The following is a 23,740-nucleotide window of genomic DNA, read 5'->3' on the forward strand; positions in this document are numbered from 1 at the left end:
AGTAGGACGGGGCGTGGGAATAAAAATAGGAACAGAAAACAGAAACAAAATGATAAAAATATTGGCACAGCAGGGGCGATTCAGTAGCTCCCTCTGATCTCTAAATGTGTCCATGCAACGCGCGTTAGTGACCTACTTCTATGAGCCTTTGGATATTCAGTAGTAGTAATAGTAAGATTTTCTCAGTCAGCACTCTTTGCTCCCGTATAGATATGATGGACGATGGATAAATAAATAAACAAACAAACAAACAAATAACGTCACACCCACCCACCCATTTCCCACCCCTGTCAGCCCCCTTCCAAATAACAGAGAGGATTTTCCAGCCTCGCTCCGGTTGCAATTCCCCGGCATATGCAGCACAGTATCAGGTGCAGCTTCATCATTCGCTGCGGGCTTCAGGGGAGGAGCCTCTGCAGCCAGATCACACCCCCTGCACTTGGTCCTTAGAAAAAAAAAAAAAGAAAAAAAAAAAAAAAAATCCAAGGAGCGCACAGCCTGTCAGTCACAGCACACTGGCAGAGAAATGTGTCCCCGAGAAGAGCGGCTCCCGAGCTTCAAGACTTGAGACAACAATTTCTCCGCGACTAATTTCATTTGAAATCACAGACCATCGCTCAGCCTGGTCCTTGTTGAACTATTTTCCTCTCCATTCCCCCTCTCTCTCTCTCTCTCTCGCTCTCTCTCTCTTTTTCTTTCTTTTTTTTTTTTTCTTTTTTCATTTTTGCGCTGGATCTTCCTTGCCAGAAAATGTGCGTGGAGAGCGATGGATGCGAGATTGAGGGCTGCAGCAGTTCGGATGAGGTGCGCACGCTGTCGGGCAGCATGAGCCCCGGACTGAAATCCAACCCGGACCTTGACCCCTGCAAACCCGGGCAGAAATTCCGCGCAGCGCTGCTCCGATGCCGCTCACCGGCTGCTGCCGCCGGGATCCTCAGTTTTGGGAACGTCCTAAATTACATGGATAGATACACCGTAGCCGGTAAGAGCCCAGACCTCCTCCTTTCTACTAGAGCTAGATCAGAAGAACTCTTATTTATCTGGAGTGATTCTAGAGGCACTAATTGGCCGTGGGCTGTGTCGGTCTTGTAGGGTAGCTCACCTCAGCCGAGCCTGGCGGAACAATGGGCTTTGCCCAGGCGCAGTGGACAATCTGCTGAACAACAGGGATGTTAGGTGTGTTCATGGCTGCAGACCGCGTGTGCCGTGATTAAATCAAATAGACAGGCTCACTCAAGGGAAATGCGTGATATTCACGATTTTCACTGGTAGATCATTTCCGACTGATCAATTCGGGCGATCAGCTCTCCATCCACGCACCGGACTGCGCGGTTCTCGCCGCGTACGTGTTCGCCTGTGTGTGTGATATCGCCGTGAGCTCATCTGTCAGACAGAGAGAGAGAGAGCGTTTCACTGCGAGGAGTCGCTCATTAGCTCCGCGCCGTTCCTGGGGTGTTTTTATGTGTTTTGTGCGGCAGCTCGCTGGGTGATGCTGCGATGAGGCCATGTGGTGTTAATCCTCCCCAAGTCTCCGCATTTCCTCACCATAGCCCGGCTCCGGGGCACGTTCCGTTACAACTGAACCCCGTGTGCGGACGGAAAGCCTCTCTAATTTGACCGGAGCGTTGGTCTGAGCCTTGTTGTGGGACTGATACAGTAACTAGACCGATGACTAATTATAGATGTTAAAACAAAAGTCAGGAGTAGAGTTCAGCAAGAGAAAGGGCAGATTTTGAAGAGCAAAGCCTTGCTTTTTTGTGTATTGTGAGGCTGAATCAAATCAGTAAAACTGTTATTATTGTTAGTTCAGTCTGCAGTCTCACAAAATGCTCCTACCAAGAATGTCCTCTGACAGATTTCTATTTCATTTTAGTACATTATTATGGATTTCTCTTAAAGCAAGAATGGTGTAACCTCTTCTCACAATTAACAACTGTGCCCAAATAAAACCTTCTTAAATTAGCCCAGGGTCGACTTTTTATCCTCATCTTAGTTTTACCAATATCTGAAAACTGGATCTTGTACTCATCAATGCTTGGACATTGGAATTGTGGCACTGAATGGGTTAAATATATTGCTGCAGCATGGAGAATGCAGGGAAGTGTGTTCATGGCGAGGGTAGGCTCCTCTGTACAAAGACAGGCTTCCCTGGTTTCTGCTGATACCCTCGCTGACTTTCTTACATGATGCAGTCACACAACAGAAGTCTCCTCCAAAATGTTAATTGCGGTTTTATCCTTTGACTTCTTCACACATTATTTGTTACACTTCGTGTAATTATCTGACATTAACACTCCTAAAACTGATAAATCAGAAAAAAAGGGCGTCATTTCCCTCTGTAGCAGAAAGGAGAGGGAAAGGAATGGCCTGTACGAATAGAACAATGTGTACAGTTAAGTGGCCAAATGCCAATGGCTCATCCTCCTGAAAGCTTCGGGTCCAGTCCGTCAAGCCTTGGATGATGGAGGCCCTGAAGGATCATTATGGCGGGGAAGGCTTTTTCTGCTCAGCCGACACAGCCACACCAAGAATGTGTTGATGTGAGGCGGCATATCTAATCTTAGCATCATCAAGCACCACTCAGTCACAGCAGATAGCTTGAAAAACTACATCCTCATCCTCACTCATGGGTGAGTCAGTCTCCCTCTAAAGTAGCGATTTGTACTCCTGTCTCTGTACACCTCCTCATGCTTTGATCAGAGGAAACCTCTCATTAAGGGTCTCAAAAACAGCTCTATTCTCCTCTGTCCTCTCCGTCTCGATCCTGCCTCTAATCTGCCTCTGCTCTTTCATAAATACCTCAGGAAGAGCGAGGGAGAAAAGCCGTCCAGCCAAGCCGTTAACTTGGCTGGACGTACGAGCGCCTGCCGTGTGCTGTGACAGGAGGAAGGGTGACTGGAGAAGAGATGAGGAGAATGTGGAAATAGGGAGAAGGAAGTGCAGGAATATGGAGTTGTGGGGTGGGTTGGGGGTGCAGCAGCCCGGGCTAACTCTCTTGGGGAGAGGCTGTGCTCAGTGCATGTGGTGCAGAGGGGGTCCCTCCTTCCCTTCCCATCCTTGCCACCTAAAGCTACTGGACTGTCTTGCATTATGCATGGGCAGCATGTGCGTCAAACCGTTACACAGATTGAGGACCAGTGACCATGTGCATCCGACATAACTAATACACACAGTATGAGCTGATCTGCCGTTCTCCCTCCTGCTTCCATCCCGTCCCTCTATCTCTCTTTAAGCCTTTCTCTCCTCTCCTGCTGTGTGAACTATCTTGCAGTAGTAATTAGGTGGTGGAAGCCTCACGTCTGTGTTGGTAGCACACAGTGTCTTCTCCAAGTGTGTGTGTGTGTGTGTGTGTGGGGTTGTAATGCAGAGCATTACATGATATATCAATATAAAATCAATACTTTGCCGTTAGATTAGATATCATAGGGGATGTTAGTTATTGTAAAAATTGGGCATTTAGCTTAAATGTTGTCATTTCCTGATGCAATTTCTGAGCTCATTAGATTGTTTTAACTGAAATGATCAGTTTTTCTACTTTCCATCGCCACCTCCCTCCTCCTCATGTACCATCAGAGCTCGATCTCCTCATAGAGCTCTGTCTCGTCTTGATTCCATCCACTCTGCTCTCCGCTCCTCCTGTTTTCCGTTTCTCATTCAAACCCCTTCAGCCGCAGGTACCCAAGCTCATAGATCTTAATGTCAATTAAGCAAGCATGAGCGCACATCCGCAGAAAGCACACACACACACACACACACACACACACACACACACACACACACACACACACACACACACACACACACACACACACACACACACACACACACACATATTAGAAAAGACTCTCCCCACCATTTCAAGCAGGGCTGATTGAGAGAGGGGAGGGGCTGGCTGCTGCAGTGGCAGTCTGAGGGAAGTGGACGCAGAGTGCAGGCAGCATTGAGCCTGAGCGATGCTGTTCCCCCCTGACGTCAAAAGGTCTTTGTATCAACAGCCATTACTGTAGTGTGTGTGGATGACTAAAGCATTGTCACAGGGACAGAGGGTGACCATACCAGTCACCCGGGCTATTCTGCTCCACAACAATGATGGGAAAATTGCACCCACCAATGCAGAGCGGCAGTGTCAAAGACTTGGATCTTTCTGTTAATCCCTGTGAGAGGTGAAGCCACATGCACACATACAAAAAAACAGCACACACAAACTTCAGTTTATGATTCCAACACTTGGCTTATCCAAGATGGTGGTAATAACCACAAAAGAAGAGAGAAATCACAATTTTTTTTTTAATGGGAGGTTGTTTTGTTCTGGGTTCGATAGATTTACTGCCAATATGTTTTATACTAGACTCAAATATTTATTACCACCACTTTGTGAGGAGGGACAGCTTCAAAACAAATATTTATATGAGACCTAAGCTGCTGCATATTGGAAGCATGTCTTAGATCTCAGTATGGCTCTAGAATGAGTGAAAAATAAACACAATATTGATTCACTGGAATCACAAAGCAAAAAAGTAAAACAAATGTAATAATACTTTACAGTGACTTACTTTTCAGTCCAGGAATGAAGCTGACTGTGGTATAACCAAGTTAATACCTGAACTTTTCAACTTTTCCATCCCCTAAACTACTCTTTCCACCCCTTTTAAATTGCATGTTCAATATCTGTTTCACTGATGTAATGCAGTGTTTTCAACTAGGGATCATCAAAGGGTTATAAGCACTTCAATTTTCTAAAGTTTCCATATTTCTATGTTGTGGACTTGGCAGACAATTATCTGTTTTTTGTCAGACACACTTATGGGCCAAATCCGAGTGTGAACAGGCACAGACGAGACCACTATTAAGTTTCATGGGTGCTGAAGAGAAGGAGGGTGTGAATACCAGCAATCAGCTACAAGTGAACTGGATTTCAGGCTCAGCTGTTCAGACAGTGGGTGAGACCTGACGCAGAGTGCTGCTTCAGAAGCCCGTGCTTGTTTTTATGACTGTCTCTGATGCAGACAAGGCAAAAAAGGGGAGCGTCTGGGACATCTGAGGACGTCCGGATGAGGTCCATCACTCAGATACTTACGGCTCCCTGCATTTCAGAGTAGCAGCATGCAGGGAAATGAGATGGTGATCCAACCATACAAGACTGGAGTGGGGAACAGTGCAGCTGAGTAAGTGACGATGCTCTGGCTGGGTCACTTGTGTCTGGCCTTCAGAAGCAGACATTTAACCCACAGTCACTTATATTCCAATTGTTTTTTAGAGTGCACAGGAGCTCTGAGATTTAGAGGGCCACTGCATTTAATTTAATTTGAGGTGGCTTTGAAACCTTAAATCCCGGTGTTGGTCTCTCTGTAGTCCCACAGCAGACAGTCCAACATCCTCGACAGCTTATCATAAAGAGGGGCTTAAGTGTTGTTTTTTTTTCAGAGAATATGAGGATATGTGAGGCAGACACCCAGCACTTAAAGTTATTTGCTTGGTAATTAAGTAAACCCTGATCTGTGTTAGCCCTACCCACCCCCCTGTGCGCAGCAAGCAAAGGCACAGTTTGTGGGGTACTGACTGCAGCCTAATCTTTGCTGAGCAGAAATGTCGGGGAGCTGCAGATTAACGCTTCTTCCAGGCACGTTAAGATGAGTTGTCTCGGTCAAGCTGTCATTCCAGGACTACCCCAAAACCCAGCCACATCCCATTGGACAAGTGTAAGACCCTTGCATGTGAACTTTTGGCGTCTTGCATATAGACACAGATGACTGTGTGGTAATAATCCTCTTAAGGCAAGCTCTTTGTTACACAGTCAAAAAGATGTAGCAATCCATCCAGTCTGACAGGGTATGCAGATTAATTCCTGTTAGCTTCATCCAGTTCTTTTGTGACGACTCATTATCACCGTCCACATAGGCCTGGGGCACTCTTCTGCACTAGCATTTTCAGTCAAAGCAGTGACAGGGTAAAAGCTTTGCTTATTCCTATCTGTTGTCACAACATAAAGAGCTCTTTCTGGACAACAAGTGCTCGGAATGCAGGAAAGCCCACCACTTTCAGTTCCACAGAGGCTAGAAAAGAAGAGAAGTGAAGATAGTGTAGCTGTCTGTCAGGAAGATTAGGAAGTAAATCAAATTGTACACAAATACCAAAAGAGATGAGGGTGTCACTGCGCAACAACCCAAATGCGGAGGGTCTCTCTGACATTTTTTTTATCTGCTGGTAGAAACACGTCACATTAGATATTCTCAGTAACATGAAGTGTTGCAATGGAATATGTCAGGTTTATACATGGAGGAAGTGTCCTCTCCCTGCTAAACTGTTTGAGAGGCAGGGTGGGCCATGCTCAGATTGCTTTTGGGTTTAACTGTTGGTTTTTTCACCCCTCACTATCCTCCCTATTTCAGCCTCTCTCGTTTTATGGCGTTCACATTAAAGGTCCCCAAACAACAGCAGAGGCATTAAAAAGATGGGAGGGCTTCTAGTAATTTACTTTATAGGGTTTCTGCCTCGTTCTTGCCGTCTAATGTTGGGCTGTTTTGAATTAGACAAATTGTACTCCACAATATGAATCCACATCTCTTTGAAAGACAGCGTCATCACTTCTGCACATTTTAAAAGTATTTCAGCATTTTCCAAAAACAATGTTGACAGCAAAATGACAAAATTCAACAGATGCTTAAGTGGAGTCCTTAACAATTACATGACATCCTTCCAAGTGGACTTTTCCAGACTGGTTTCCCACAGTTATCCCACAAATCTCTTTATGTCTATATCCTAGCGTGCCATTCCCACTGCTGTGAGAAAACAGTCTGTGTGTTCTTTAGGTTCTGTTTTAGCCGACGTCTGTAATAGTAACCGATGGAATTAACCAGAGCTTCTTCCTCTGCCAGTGCACGCCCTTTCATGTGGCTACTCCAGATTTTACCATCAAGTAGATGCACTTCCCCTGCAGCAGCTTTCACCCTGTGACCCTTCTGCTATGAATGCAATGCTTCACGGCTCTGCTGTTGGTCACTTTGGGGTGACTCTTTGACTCTTCCCCTAACTACAGCTGTCTTGGTGTTACCCCAACCTTGAATCCTATATCACTCATCACAGCTATGAGGCCATTACATTTACTGTATTCTGGAAAGGATATTTTTACTCAGTGCTGACCATGCTATGGGCCAGAGGTTTTCAAATTGTGAGTTGAAGGGGAGGGGCGGAGGGAGGGATGTGGGGTAAAGATGCTGTGTGAGGCGAAAGGGACAGGTACATTGTGCTGTTCCAAAAACAGAGGGAAGTTAGTCATTTAGTTGGGCTCATGGAGGCAACTCAGGTACTTTAAAACCCTAAGTGCCCGATTTGCATCCTTAATGGAGTCATAAGTCAGTCAAATCTTAACACACATACATGATACACATATTTTAAGATTAAGCATTAAGAACGCTCTATGAGGATATCATCCTATCTGATGTCCATTATATATAAACATCCATAAACCAGCTTAGAAATCATAAAATAGGATGCTCCTTATAACTCTAGTACATGCTTGAGAATCATCACATTTGAACTTTTCTCGTGTGTCAGAGTAATCCAGTGATAGTTCTCTGGGTACATTGCAAACAGGAACTGCTAATAGCTTATTTGGCATACTTTTAATGGTGCTAATTAGCCAAAATGTAAACAAATATAAGAATGCCAAGAAAGTGTGGCAATGTAGCCCAAAGGTAACCCACTGCCTCCATGGCAACAGTAAGCTTCCTGTTTATAAAAATGCCACACATCCATTTAGAATAAAACCTCATGCATTGTTTTTTAAACAATATCCAATATCAGCCATTCCACATATAGGGCCTTTTCTTATTTTATTTAAATTCTTAACTCGTACTTATCTTTTAACTTCCAGTGGTTGACGAAAAGACAACAGTGCTTGATCAAGCTGCCTGTTGATCTTTGACGTGAAGGTGAGTGGTAGCCTGATTATCGCTGACCTCCCCTTTGTCATCAGAGGAGTGTGTATGGACATATGGACGTGGCCAGTGGTGTTTTCTTTGGTGTAAAGAGTTTGCTTTAGGATTACATCCTGGGGATAAACAGAGTATGTGCTAAATTCAGTCCAGCTAAGAGTTTTTAAGGCATGTTGGAGCACCAGCAACATGAGTCATGAGCAGAAGCACAGGGATTCTCCCAATCTCTATCCATCCCTTTCCAAACACCCATCCTAAAAGTTAAAATTGGGCTGCTCCCTTCCTGTCTATTTTATCTAAGAAGATTGTTTACCTGAAAAATCCATCTCTTCAGGCAGTCATCAAGATTGCAGGAAGGAAGGAGGAAAGATCTGAGATGTGTTGAGCACTTTGCTGTGTTTGACATGCTGTCAAATAACAGTTCATCCCTGCTTGAAAATATGTGATGGGAAAAAATTTGGTTTGCTCACTCCCTGCGTTCCATGTAATTATCACACCAAATGTTATTGAAATGTTGGAGCAGCAACATTGCTGAAATAAAGTGTGTAGTTCTGTGACATTAATGTGTAACTGTGTAACAGATAACGCTGACAAATCAATACTAGGATTTTCAGAGTAGAACAATCAATAACACGTAGAGCAGTTTTATTTCCTTTTATTCAAATGGCTGACCTTTTCACTGTGCAGACTACACTGTAAATTACCTTTTCCTCCAGCCACCAACATTCACATCAATTGCAACACACACAAACTAAGATAAATTAAAAGAGAGAGAGAGAGAGGAGAGAAAAATACAAAGCAACAAAAAAGTGAAATTTCTGTGTTGTGTAGGTCATATTCAAGCCCAATGCTTGAAAATAGAGGAAAATGCAATCTGTTTGTATCCTTGTGAAATACACACAGAAACTGAATATTGATCAACAGAACAGCAGTTTGGAATTTGTTATGAGTGATGAAACTGTAATATCCTGAGACACTCTGAAATTGGATTTTTCTCTGACACATCAACAAGTTGTTCTTGAGAGGACTGGAATCTAATATTGACCTGCTTGCAGTACAAGTTACACCCAGCGGTTGTGAAAGAAGACCTAGAGCTAGCAGTAATATTAGCTCTCAACTCCTGGAAGCTCCCACAGCTGCTAAAATAATATTTAGTGTGCTTATTTACAGCAGCCTTATATTTGAAAAGCCTTCCTTCTTGAGGAAAATGTATTCTGTTTCCCTATTTACATGTGATAGAGTAAATAGTGGAGCCTGGCAGAGGTATTATGTAATCTTTTATATCCACCAGGCTGGCCCTGGAGAAGGTCTTGTGTGTGCTCGTACGTTCCCTCGCATGTTTCATCAGCTACGTTTTTTGATTTCATTTGTGGATATCTGTCATTTTGTCAGAGTTAGATGAGATTGCAGCTGGATTTTCATTACTGTGTTTGGTGTATGCGTTACCGTGTGTGTGGGAAGAACGTGGGTTGAATGAGGGTGCCGACCTCTGGCAAAGACTTGGGTCTTTCTCTTAATACCCTGGGTCAGAGGTGGAGACACACACATACACACACGTGCGTGCGCGCACACACACACACACACACACACACACACACACACACACACACACAGACACGCACACAGACACACTCACACACACACACACTAACAGCCCTAGTGTGCTTTTCTGCTGTGAAAGGTTCACACTTAGGATCGAATTCCTATGAGAATGTGTCATTGGTTTTGTCTTTCCAAGACGTCAGTGCTGTCACAGGGACAACACATACAGTATGTGCATATGCAGCTATTAAACTTAATGTTGGGCTACAGTCTGATGATGGGATGATGATGATGGGAGTATCTGGGCAGCAAAACCGAGTAAAGCTCATGTGCATATTTCTTAGTATAGTTCAAAGACTGACTGATAAGTGCGGAAGGCCTGAGGCTGTGTACTGTGTTGCAGGTATGTGGGCTATTCTTTAATGAAACAGGCCTGGTATGTGGAGGAACAAAAAGATGCCTCGGTGTGTTTTCCCACGCCAAGAAGAACTCAAACTCACCTCACAGCCACGCCTCATGATTGAGGATTCTGACTGATGACTGATAATAAACGACCTGATGGGTCATCTGTGCAGCAGCTCCTTACCACCCATAGTTACGTTTTACTGTTAGGTCACCTCTAGCAGCTGTAGTAATTATGACGGGAGCAAAGGAGGAAGTTGGATTACGTTGTATAAAGTGCAATAAAGTCCAAGTTAGGAGGAGGCTGGGATGGATGGGTCGACAAAACACAGGACTGAAGAAAACCAATCAATGTAAACCCAAATTATGATCTTTCTATAGGATCACCGTGTGTTCATTATTGGTACCAGGGCGATGAAGGTATGGAACGCCTGCCACTGGTATGCCTCTATGGGTCTATGGGCAGGGACAAATGATCCAAAATTAGTTGAGTTTTGGAAATGGGGTCACATACGTTTTTATCATATGTAAAATGAGTTGAACCACATTTTCAAAGGAATCAAATTGTAATTGCCCATAAAAGATTCAAAATGGCAGCTGAGGTCATTCTTTATAAGTTTGTGCAAAAAGACATATTGGGTTTCTCAGAGTGTTTAATGAAATAGTGGAGGAAGTAATAAGATGCATATCTAATTCATGAGACAATGAAAGATGAAACCCACAGCCTTAAACTCCATCCCCATAACTGGGATTGAAATTGTGTTGGAAATTAGTGTCTTCCCCCTTAAATGAAGACACAGTGTGAGAGTAGCATTGGTCTGGTTGCTTTTGTACATAATGGGCAATGTGTGCACAGCTGTAGAGAGGTCACCCTGACAGCATCAGAAAAAAAATGTTTTTATATGTCTGATTGGTCTTCCCCTCTGGCTGCAGTTCTAATGATAATTCAGGAGGAAGCCTGAAGACAGAAAAAAACATGTTTGAAATTCATATCTATACATGTATAAACTCCAGGGAGTCATTATAGCATTAAAGTAGCTCTGTAGATGGTGCAGTAGACACATGGTATATAGCCTGATATACTGGATGGGAGTGACAGATATATCCCATTAGCTAGGCCACTGAAATAGAGTATCTGCAAAAGTCATCTTTTTTTTTTTGTTTTTTTGTTTTTTATTTACTATTTTTCACCAGAAATACCTATTTTATTGAAATGACAGATCAGTTTAAACCGACTTCTACCTAAATTGGGTATTTTTAAAACCTATTTTCAAACAGATGTGTGCACTGAAGAACCCCCCCCCCCCGAAAAAAAAGGGACATAGATATTAGCCATATGGAACCAGCTGGACCCCTACTGCCCCTGAATTCTTCATATTGTGGAGCCTAAGCACTGTGATTATCCAGAGAAGATAGCTGTGCTCTAGTTGTTTGATGCTAAATTGAGCAGAAAATAAAAATCTCCACCAATTTTCTTCTCTTTTTATCATGGCTTGGGGTCATATTACACTCGATCTTTTTGCAAAAAATAACCTGATGTCTACAGAGTCAGTTTGACAGCCTGTGGACATCTTATCATTATGCATTACAGCTCACACTGTGGTTGAACCAAGGGGAAGTCAGGTGAAGTAATGGAGTCGAGCATCGAGCAGAGAACACAGAAATTCTTTGTTACAGTAGATAGGTAAAGTATCACTTATCTAAATGAATACATTAGCAGTATTTTAGAGAATTCTCCTTTAGTCTTTCAGTAATTAAAAATGCCTTATGTAAATGGGTGTTATTAGTTAGTCTTGACTGTACATACAGTTTATGATGACTATGAATCAAGATTTTTCAGTATCCCCCAAGGTGGATTCCCCTCATCCTCATAAAATCACAGAGAGACCAGTTCTCCTCTCCAGGAGGAACCCAAGAGGAGAAAAGAAATCTCATTAAAAAACACTACACAATGACTTTAATCTCCCTCACTGTTATGTAAAAAAGCACTGGGATTACTGTGTGGTAGCTGTTTATGTGTGCACACGTTCCTGAACACACATACACGCACACACGGTAATGTAAGTGTCTTACCTGTCCTGTGTCCTATGCCATTTTTAATGGCAATCACATAAACCTACATTTTCTTAATTAAAAGGAGTGCATTATTGTGAGTGTAAGGGTGTTTATGCTGTGTGTGTGTGTGTCTGTGTGTGTGTGTGTGTGTGTGTGTGTGTGTGTGTGTGTGTGTGTGGTGTTTATGCACGTCTGTGTGTGTGTGTGTGTGTGTGTGTGTGTGTGTGTGTGTGTGTGTGTGTGTGTGTGTGTGGTTTTGTGCACGTCTGTGTGTGTCTGTTTAGCCAAGCTAGCAGCGTTGTTCTAGGGATGGAAATGTTTAGTTGGTCTGATGGTCAGTCGGTTGGTCGGTCCAGACCGAAATATCTCAGCAACTACTGGATGGGTGCCATGAAATTTTGTAGAGACATTCATATGAATTGTAATATGATTCTCTGAATTTTTCTCTAGCGCCATCATCAGGTCAAATCTGTACTTTGTGTTTAGTGCTACTTAACAAATGCCTTAACAAATGCATTGCCATTGTGAGCATGTTACCATTCTGACATTCACATTTAGCTCAAAGCACTGTTGTTACTAAATGTAGCAGCATCACGTTAGAAGTGTTTGTGAGATAGCTGGTGTTTGACCTTCTGGTTAATATGCCACCTGTCTGAAAACTTGAGAGCTCATTATTTCATCCCGCTATTAATTGCTGCTTCCAAATACAGTAGATATTCCAGGCTGTATATGTGTTTATTGTATAAAAGGCATAAGACCATTCTGTATAGTTCTTTTTTATGGATTGAGGATGTTTTCTGGGATTATGTTTAAATGGTCTAAGACTCAGCCAAATTGAATCTAAAGCTCAGGGCATTTCTTGTGGGTTTGTGAAAGGTACAATGTCCATATCATTTCACAACGAAACCAGACGCTGTTTCAGCCTCTCTCGGAGGCCCTGATTTTCTCCGGTTAACGTGGCTCCTTTTCAAAATTCCACATAAATAACACTCCTTCAGGTCCACATTCAAGTTTGAGTTCAACTGCTGTTCAGTATTCCTGAGAGATGCTGTTGTGAAGGAGGGCAGCTCACGGAGATCCCCTGGCAGTCACACAGTCTCATCTCATCTCAAATACCTTTGCTTTGCCTCACTGCGTCTCTTTCCAATACAACTAATGCATTATCTCATACTAACAAGTGGGCTACCACCTGGATGTATTATTGATGAGCTATAGGTTTAGACTGCTCCCTTGATGCTTCACTATGCATCCTCTTCACTACCATCAAATATTTAGCACATACTGGCTGGGACTAATGCACCGTGGCCCTTGAGCTGAATTCAAGCTTTTGATTAGTGAAAGAAAATTAGGTGAAAAAAAAGACCCTTTTAATCAAAGTAGTTAGGCTGGCAAACCTACAGGCTTTTTGATTGGATTCATCCCCAATTTGGCTGTTACAAATTTAGAGGATTAGAGTGAAAGCTGTCTCAAATGTCATAGGGGTTGTATCACTGGAACAACAGCATATTCATCTTCACACACTCTCTGGAGCGCCGACTTAAATTTCACTATCAGTTTTGATATCACCATGGTGGAATGTTCTCTGAAATAGCTAGGTTTAGCGGACCAATGGTACGGCATCCACTCACGCAAGCCAGCAAAATAAAAAAAGTAACATGAACTGAAACCACAGGTCTAAATTGCGTTTTCATTTTTTGTTTTACTTTTTAATGTGCATACAAGAACATTAAAAGTGATTTGTAGTGACAGTGAAAGAAATAGTGACAGAAACCAGATTTGCGGTGGATGGATGTGTTGAGAGAAGTGAGAAGATGAAATATGATCCAGGAAGTACAGTTTGAATAACACATCCATCAGTTGAAAACTTATCAGATGCCAAAACAAAGCACAGAGGGTTATAATACTATGAGCAAAGGTCTTAAAACTCTACACGGTCAAAAAATGCCAAAAAAATGTAACTTCCTTTTCAATGATCGTAAAGTAAACTGTAGATTCACACTATTCAGGTTACAAAGCTATTGTATATTATAGCAGTGTAATATCCTCAATATGGCAGTCTAATATACCCTAATATATACTATCCATATCATGCAGACTTCGGTTTAGGTGGGTTTTCTCTCTTCTATATTAATGGTGACAGTAGCTGCATTTAATGGTGCCCTATTGAGTTTTACTGCAAACAAATGTTGAGCACATTTCCTTTCTCATAAAACAGCTGCAAAGCTGAATTCTAAAGGAATATTTTTAAAACCGTGGATTGTTTACGTTCGTGTTTGCTTGCTAACAGTCCTCCCGTGTTTGTTGGTGCATTGATACATTTCTTGTCACATTACCACCTCCAACTGTTGATGCGTAGAGTAGAAACCGACAGAAAGAAGGGGAATCGCACTGCCAGTGTGCTCGCACGCATGTGCTATGTGCGTCCTCGTGCACATGTCTGATGCAATCAAAACGGGGACCCACTTGTAAAAACATTCATCCATCCATGTGGTCAAAAACTCCATAGGGCACCTTTAATCAACAAGACTCAGACTAAGACTAACTTTTTTTTCTCGCTCCCACACAGTAGCTACAAGCCTGTCAGTAGAAGGACAATGTATCTTACTGTTTTTCACACAGTGTACAGTATAAGTGGTTTTGGGTGAAGTTGTGTCTTTGACTTGGTGCCAGTAAAGAAGCAGGAGTTGAACTTTCCACCGTCACACTCCTCACCTCTTGCTGATTTTATTGGGGAGTCCACCTCTTGTAGGAGTTCTGCAGCCCTCCCGTGCAGGCAGCTCTATACACTGTTTCCCAGACATCTGCAGCATGTTTCCTTTCTGTGTGGCAGGGAAAGGAAGTGGAATGGAAAAAGTGCTCCCCCGCCCACTGTGGCCACATAGCAAGGGAGGAGAGCAGTCGGTCAGGAGCCCGTCGGCCACAGTCGGGCATATTTGTGGTCACCTTTCTCCCTTCTGCAGTCTGAGCCGCTCTGCAGCCCGGCCTGCCTCTGCACTCTGTTGCTCTCTTCCTGCACTGTTTCTTATTGCCTCTTACACGCTCAAACCTAAAACCTGGTTGCAAGAACAGCCAGAAAAGATGCACTTTCTCCTCAATCATAATGTCCCACCTTGTTCCTTTCCCAGACTATTTATACTGACGGGGCGACAAATGAAAAGGAGTCACCCCCTTTGCAGGAACGGAGGGGAAGGATCTGGCCACATCAGCAGAGTGGCTCACCGCTGCCTGCCACACTCTGGCCAGAATGAATGACTTCCATCCATTGGCTCCCTCTCACTCTGACACACACACAGTGAAACCAGGGGAAAGGGGAACACACACACACACGCGCATGTGCGCGCACACGAACACAGACACTCACACACACACACACACACACACACACACATTTACTATATATATAAACAATGGAAACACATGCTTTACAAATTCAATCCAGCCCTGACTGACCTGACGTAGCCAGCATCTATTTCTTTGCCCCTCATGACTCCTCTGTCTCTGTCTCTCTGTGTCTCTCACCAACACCCATCCCTGTTAAATTGGACTGCTCCCTCCTCTTAGCCTAGTTTCTCTGAGCAGAAATAGAACGAGAGGGGCCAGAGATCCATGAGTCTCTGTAGGGGATTTAGAAATGAAATTTGTCCTCTCCAAGTTGATGGAGTTATGTTTGTGCATTTCTGTGTATGGTTGTATGGAGTGTGTGTGTGTGTTCACTTATGGTGTATTTGTGAGTGTATGGTGGTCCCCGGAGGAATAATGCTGGCAGTGTGTGTCACTGCACGGAAGCTGGATTTGCAAAAACATCATGCTGTATCCTCATTGAAATGTTTGCTGTGGATCACGCGATTGAGAAACAAATAACCTGTGTGGTGTTATGTTTCATTACAGTTATTACATATAGTTGCTTTTTTCCGTACATGCTGTAGTATTTTCTGGAGCTTCAAACCCTTGTCAGTAACAGTATATGAACAGTCTAGTGATGGCCTTATATAGGTAACAGCAAAAATTGAAAGGAAGTGCTACTCAAATTGAAAATTAATCATTCGCCATTCATAGCTCTAAATGCAGAACTTGTGGTTTGTTGACGTTCACCAATTTCAGTCATTTCTTCTTAAACTAAACTGAAAGAAGTGGTCGTAAAGGCATATTTTACGAGAGGGTGGAATAAGTGTCAGCTCCACACTGGCCCCCGACTCTGTCTCAACTCTGTGTTTTGACTGCAGAGAGTGACTGCAGTCACATACACTAGTATGTGCAGTTCAGCATCACAATACATTTATGAAAGGGGTCCTTAAGTGTCAAAGAATACATAAATGTGGCTCTGGACTGTGCTATTACACATCCCAAAACATGTTTGTTAACAAATGTACTAAAGGGTGGCTGTGCATTCAAAGTCAGAATATTAAATAAATGACAAAACTTTAGAACTTTAAAAACTCTGGACTGATTATTTACCCATTTCTTAAAGCCTGCTTGTTATGTTTTTGTTTTGTTTTGTATACAGCTAAGCCAAAGGAGTGTACAGTACACTGGGGAGGGAGTGGCTTACAAGGTAGCTGTCAGTGTACATTGCTGTGTGAGTGCTGTTACCTTGAATGAACATGGAAATACCTGTTGTTATGTGCAGTGAGGAAGATCCTCATTCCTGCGATGTTTCTTGCTTGGCATCACGCTCAGATTCACACAGACCCCTGGAGGCCTGAGACTTGAGAAACTCATTAACGTTGTTCATTTTAATGGCTCTGCAGGGGTTATATTTGCAATGTTGTCACAATGGTAGTGGTGACCTCAGATGTAGCTATAATGTAAAATATCACTATTTTCAGTGTTGCTATGCTGTCGCATTAGGTATTTCTGGCATTGTATAATCACCTGTGTAATTTAGGACCAACTTAGCAGACACTGCAATGTGTGAAATGTTCACGGTTATATTGAATCAGAAACACTGGATCCAGTTGCAATGAGGATTAGAAGGAGGCACTTTGGAGATTTGGAAATTTCAGTTCCTTTGTGGTCTCTTGACCTTTATCTCTTTGAGTGCCCGTACATCATTGCTATGGCAACTAAACTGGGAGCTGCCAGCTTGGGTGAGGGTTGTGGTGCCTCATCATCAGAAACATCACTGAATCTGTCTGTATTTTTAAGACATGGTCGTTACAGTCACCAAAGGTCCAAAAACATGAATCTCGGGTTGACAAAGAAAAAAAGGGCGAAGATTAAGAAAAGACGAGATAGTAGTGAAAGCCTGAAGGAAGGGGAGGTGTAGGGGAGAGAAATCATACGAGCAGAGTTTGATTGCCAGGCATTGAAAGGCCTCATTGAGAGTAGAGATGATAGTTGAGATACACTGCTACACAAACACAGATCCGATGGCTCCCTGTAACCCTTACAGATCAGCGCAATTCATTACACACCTCATTTCACTTGAATCCAGAACAATAAGCACTGTTGCTTTGATCAGTAGTTTCATATGTTTTTAATAGATACGATCTTGTTGAACTTGTCATACCAGGACCATAGCATTAGATTATCTAGCCAGCACCTCTCTCTCCCCCTAATCTTACAGTAAATTACATTTTGCCAACTCTACCTTTATTAATTGTCTGCTAATTGTGTGGTAAGTGTAGACGGGTGTGGCTCAGACAAATGTAGACTCTGTCCAGGAGGGACGCTCCACCATCTGGCATAGAAATCCCCCTCCCAGCAGGCTGCGCATATGTGTGTGTGCACTTCCTTCAGGCCAATTAGAGTACAGCTGTAGTTGTACAGTACAATATTAAACAACGTTGTCGCTGTTTGACAGGCTGACAGAAGGGTGGTGGGTGGTGGGGGTTGGGGGGGGTAATCACTGTCATAGCCAACCTGTCTGCCAAGTGTATCAAGTGTGTATTTTGGTCAGTATGTGACTACTGGGTGGCAGATCAGCTCAGCAAACCCTTACCTACCTTCTTATTTGAAGGCCCTTTGGACAAAAAAATTACGGTTGTATGAAGGAAATGTGACCTATAATGTCAGATTCTGATTTCATCCCTGATTCATCCTAACTTGGACTGGATACGGGCCGAGATATACCTGCACAGAAATATCAGTTGAGGCGTACCTGCGCTCGGACAGTTGCTGCTCCTTGGGGAAGTTTTGATGGTGTAGGTGACTGCACTGAGGCTTTCACTGAAACTGGGTGATAACTAGCATGATGGAGAAGCCTCCAAGTCTAGTCATTATGAAACAGAAATAAGGCAAAGGTGGCAAGCGTAGTGGTTGAACAAGAATACTGCCTGTAGTGCGAGAATGTGAGCAGGTGGTTTGACTCAGATGACAGGAATCTGACCTATGTCTCTGCTCCCAGTCACAGTCCAACCTGGAGCCGCCTTTGAAACGGTCTGTGTCTCTCTGCTGAAAACTAGACAAACGATGCCAATGTCGAGTATAGCAGAATCAACACTATCTATTATGTTGAATGCAGTTATTTACCTCGTTGGCTGTGATCTTTCTCATCATCCTCTGAGGCAAAATCCCAGAGATGACAAGTACATTATGCATGAGTTATTTCTGAAAGTTACAGAGGTGCACTATGTCTAGAGGTCAGGTTATGCTAGGTTATACTGGTCTGCTGGACTCAGAGGAGAGGAGCAAACAGATCAGAGGCAGCCAGCTTTTTAAAATGTTAGTCATGCTGCTGTTCCATTTTCATGAGCTATGTTTCGATTCCCAAGCGCCAGCTTGCCAGTTTCACAGAGAGTCAGAGAGAACTACCAAGCTCACCGCATTGCATCTGTACTGCAAGGGTTTATAGGATAGAGATGTATAGTTCCTTTCTCTCTTTTCTTTTGAGTTAGAAAATAACACTTTTCCAAGCTGGTGGTCTCAAGAGGAGCAGAATTCATTTGATGAGACTTTGATGCTTCTTCTTCCCTGATTCTTAAAATTGTATGGTATCCACAAAAGGATTTCTTCAACCCTAATTTATCATCCTCTGATCTTCATCTTGATCTTCAGATGTTTATGATGTGTTTAAAAATTTCAGGAGATTTCTTGTGCATGCTCTAAATGCTAGCAACACTAAACATACACAAGTCATAATTTTGTGATGAGCAGATATTCAGCTGTTCATGTGTGTTCCCTGTCCTACCTTTGGCCACGCACCAGGTGCCATGCAGTACATTAAGGCATTAGAGCCATGCACAGTGTGTGAATTTCCTCCTGGGTTACAGTAACAGGATTAACACAACACAAAGGCCCTGTAGCTTCTAACAGTGGAGCGATGCTATGGCGCTGCTGTAAGCCTGTGCTACTGCTGAGAACCACCAGCAATATCGACCTCACACAGGCGGCTGCAGTGTGATCTGGTAAAACCAAAGTCAACTCCAGTCGCTGTGCTGGAGATGCTCCCCAGAGTTGTTTACATGAGCCAAATGGGAAGAAAGTGTGTGTGTGTGTGTGTTTTGTGTGAGAGAGTGTTTTTGTGTGTTTAGAAGAAAGTGTGATTTAACACAAGAAACTGGATACTGGACAAAATCCTGTGGTGGAATCTTTGGAGCCATTTATTAAAGTTTAGCACTGTATGGCAGCCAAGAGAGCACTTATCAGGGATGTTGTATTGCTCTTCGGGGATTTTTAGTAAATGAGTCCCTGAGCACTGTTGATCCATCATATCCAACAATAATCGCAAACCAAAAAAGCCCAAATTAAATTAGCTGTAGGACAAAGATAACTGACTGTTTTAAAATCTGTGATTATGGTTACTATTAAGCCTTGAGACCACATTTATGTTTTCCCTCTCCTGTTTACAGGTGTTCTGCTTGACATCCAGCGGCATTACAATGTATCAGACAGTGGAATTGGCTTGTTGCAAACAGGTAAGTCCTTTAATCCCATAATTACACATATGAAAAATGTTAGCTCAACAGCTTAACACATTCACCATGTGATGAGGGTAATGCGTGCGTAGCTTGTAGGTTTTGGAGTTACAATTCTGAAATGCAAGCTTTGTATGGTAGAGATAATGGTAGCACAATTTACAGATAGAAATGCTGCACCTTCTGGAGTTCATTCACCTTATCAACCCACCAGTCCACTCATTTAACACATCAGCGTTTATTCGCAGGTGTTGGGGAGTACTGCTGCACATATGAGAAAAGTTTTATAAAGCATTTGGTGTCTGAGAAAGTTGCCTCAAGTGACGATGCTTCAGTCAGAATCGGTTGGGTCTGAGGACTACAGTTATGAAAAAGAAAAAAAATCTGTCGGTGTTAGAAAGAAGAGAGCGTACGAGTTCTGCAGCATCAACTTTGATACTTTTTTTTAACTGTCCATTGTGCGTCAGACAGTGTTATAGGAGTGTAATGCTAAATGGGCGGAGTGCTCTCTTCAACAAGATAAAGCCCTGCTTCGATATTTGCAAGAATTTATTTGCATGTCTCTGTGAAATGCTGCAGTAATTTGAACTATACTCCAGGCCATTGAAACTGCAGCATTGATCGGAAGAGTGTCTGAACGTTAAACTGCCAAAAATATAGAGCTGTTTGATAAATGCTCAGTTTATAGAACTTTTGAAATATATTTAAAATAAAGCTGTTTATCAGAGGCTGAGCTAAGTGGGGGGGTTTTGGGAGCAGCATTTCCTCACAGCCAGCAGCCGCTGCAGCGGCGCTGGCAGCGGCAGCGGCGCCATCAGCGGCGGTAGGGGCAACAAGGCAGGTCAATTGAAAGCAAAACAAAGTCTGGAGCCAGGCAGGCGGTTCTCCAGAGAGCCTCTATGCATGCACCCGGAGCGTCTGAGGACTCTGGCTCAGGGCAGGGTTTCCTGCTCCACTCAGGACCCCAATGAATTCACCTTTTAGGGAGATACCTTGCAACGCCCTCTCATTGGAGGACAGGACCCAGTCTTGACTCCATGTGCCCGTCAAACACCTACAAACGTGCACACAAAGTGCCATTGAGGGCAGGCAGGCAGGTTTGAGTTTGAGGGTGAAAGAATACAGCCCAGTGTTTCCCCCGTCACTTGATGTTCTTAGACTAACTTTGGGTGAGCTGAATGGTGTGTTGAGGACAAAAATATCTCTTCAGGAAAAATAAATCAGTGTTGTAATTTCTGTTGGCTTTTCAGTGAATGAGCCATTTCATCACTTCGAAATCTAATTTCCACCCATTTTCACTAGGATGAATCTATATTTTCTATCAGCAACTCTTTTTCTTTCTCCTACATCTGCTTGTGTATGTTTTTGTCCATTTCAGTGTTTTTCTGGCAGCAATAGTCAAAAAATCAGACAGGTGTTTCAAAGCACTGAATTTCACATCAGCCTCTTTTATGTGCTGCCTTTACAAACTAGCAATGGCTCTGATGTGTGGAAGCAAACACAGGAACTTGACTCAAGCAAAAAATAAGGGTGAGTAAAGTTAGTTTTTCAATCAGTAAGGTGTCTGTACTTGTGAAAACACACTAACATTTCAAGGTGATGTCTAGTTAGTATGAAATCTTAAGAAACAGGAAACTGTGAAGGGTGTTTGACTCTTAACTCTGTTTGTGTTGGCTCATTATTTAGGTTATGCACACAGCCATACTGGCACAGACTCACACACACTTAAACACAAACGGTATATTAGTAGAGTGGCATGTGTAGCTGATTTGCCCTTTGCACCGTCTGCATTTGCAGGCCTCCAAGAAGCACCCAGCCGGCCAGGCTAAAAGCAGGGTGCTTTGTGTGTTTGGTTTGCCTGTCCTGTCCTGGCTTGTCATGGTTCAGACTCCGCTTGGCCCCTGATCCCCAGGCGACCTCTTTCTCACACCGGCCTGAGGAATGCTGGGTGCCCGAGCCTGGAGCTGTGAGGGCGGTCGGGCGCAGACAGAGAGCCTAGATGTGAAGAAGAGGTTAGGAGGCTGACGTCATTAGGGTGTTGGAAGGGAGAGTGTCAGTGTGTGCATGTATATGTTTACATTATGACCCCCCCCCCCCGGTTCCGTCTCCAGAGGGAACAATCCCTGCCTCTGTGAGCACCTGCAGACCAGGCCGGCTCTGCCTTCTCTCCTTCCTCACTCCCTCTGTCCTGGCAGCTTTTGTGCACCTGGGAACGCAAACTGCCCACGTAGGTGTTTTATAGTCAGTGGGTGTTGCGTGCACTGAGGCTTTCTCTCCCTCACTGCTGCCAGGTCACCCTCACACTTTTAGAAAACACTGACCACACACTACAGGATCCAAGTTTCAGAACAAACACAAGTTTGAGTCAGAATCACTTTATGAACTCTATGATCTGGTTCAGTTTGAGAAAACGATATTTTGACCCTTTTCTTTGGCTCTTGATCAAAACCACTGGGATGAAAAATTTCCCATATCTACATGTTACGGACAAGTTGTTTGCTTTTGGGAAATACTAGTCTGACTGGGCACTGGAAGAGCCCTTTAGACCTGCTGCAGTGTTTTTGATTTTGATTGCTGCACTGCAAAAAAAGTCCATCTTTTGTCAATTTTTGAGAAGAGCGATTAGAAAATTGTATGTTACTAAATGAAAATCAAGTGCATTTTTATTTATTATAATTTTTTCCGGCATAGCAATGCCCCTGTCCACGGCTTTGGTTTTTATATTTTAATAGTAATTTCTAGAAGAAAAAGTAAAGTTATCTCACCTTATTGGCAGAAAAATTGAGAACGATAGTTCTTTACGGACATTTCTTCGAGGGCATGGAAAATACCCTGTGGCGGGCTCAGCCTCCGCAGCACCAGTTATATCTGTTATTTGGCAACAGCAACTCTTTTAAAAGCAGCTTTCACAACACAAATTGACATGAGGTATGTGCTCATTTCTGTTGTGCATGTGTGTTTGTGCACGTGTGTCATTATTGCCTGAGGAGCTGAGGTCTCAGCTATCTGTCTAAGAGGATGAGATATTCATAGCTGTCAGTCAGGTTGGGCTAAAGGCATGCTGCAAGTCGGAGCTCTCTGGCTCCGTCCATCACCAACTGGAGATGGCCTCACCTGTGCTCAGCAGACCTGTCAGAGCACCGGGACAGCCTGAGCTCAGCACTCCCACTGAAAATGGCCCTCAGGCAGAGACTGTCTGAAGTGAGTGACACTCACACACTGCTATGAACAGGAACAGTCCTGGGGATATGGGGGGCAGGAAAGGTTAATGGAAGAGAAGAAGAGGAGAGGGGGTTCACCTGGATGGTATTACCTGTGGTTGAGGGGAGTGTTGAACCCCTTTTGTTAACCAGACTAAGAAACCTGAGAGAAGGCTTTCTCCTCCTGTTAACATGCTAAGGGTATTGCATTCAAGTGCTTTGAGGCAAATCAGGAAAAAAATTTTAATGGGCTGAATTATCTCCCATAATGGAAGCAGGCATAGTAATTATCCTCTGCTGGTTTAGCATGGAACTAGAGTTATTGGGGTCAGTCAGGCTGGATGTACAGTGGGGCGGCGGCTTAATAAGGAGCCGACGCTCAAAACAGCTCGCAGACTGTCTGTGCCCTGTTCTGTGTGTGGCTGCCCACCTTGTCTGAAACACGACTCCAGCACATGCTTGCGCACACACACACACACACACACACACACACACACACACACACACACACACACACACACACACACACACACACACACACACACACACACACACACACACACACAGTCACCAACTGACATTGCACCAGCCTTAACTTGGTGTCAGCCTGCCATTCAGCCAGTATGTGAGCTGTGAAGAATGAGGCCACAGGTGCTGTGTGAGACTTAAGGCTTGAGCTCCACTACAACATCAGACTTATACTGCACACAAAAAAGCTTTAAGCGGAAACCACAAGAAGTCAGCAGGAGAT

The 23,740-nt window shown here is 43.5% G+C and overlaps 1 protein-coding gene across 2 annotated transcripts in view; it reads left to right on the forward strand.

The window, feature by feature from the left end:
* The first annotated feature begins 498 nt into the window (after positions 1-498).
* spns2 (spinster homolog 2 (Drosophila)) overlaps positions 499-23,740 on the forward strand; it is a 61,107-nt gene continuing 37,865 nt past the window's right edge. For both annotated transcript variants that reach the window (XM_040150012.1, XM_040150011.1), the window contains exons 1-2: positions 499-982; positions 19,724-19,789. In XM_040150012.1, the coding sequence (XP_040005946.1) occupies positions 751-982; positions 19,724-19,789 (298 nt within the window). In that variant the 5' untranslated portion in view covers positions 499-750. The remainder of the gene's footprint in view (positions 983-19,723; positions 19,790-23,740) is intronic.

Source organism: Xiphias gladius, chromosome 17, assembly GCF_016859285.1.
Source record: "Xiphias gladius isolate SHS-SW01 ecotype Sanya breed wild chromosome 17, ASM1685928v1, whole genome shotgun sequence".
Taxonomy (NCBI): Eukaryota; Metazoa; Chordata; class Actinopteri; order Istiophoriformes; family Xiphiidae; genus Xiphias; species Xiphias gladius.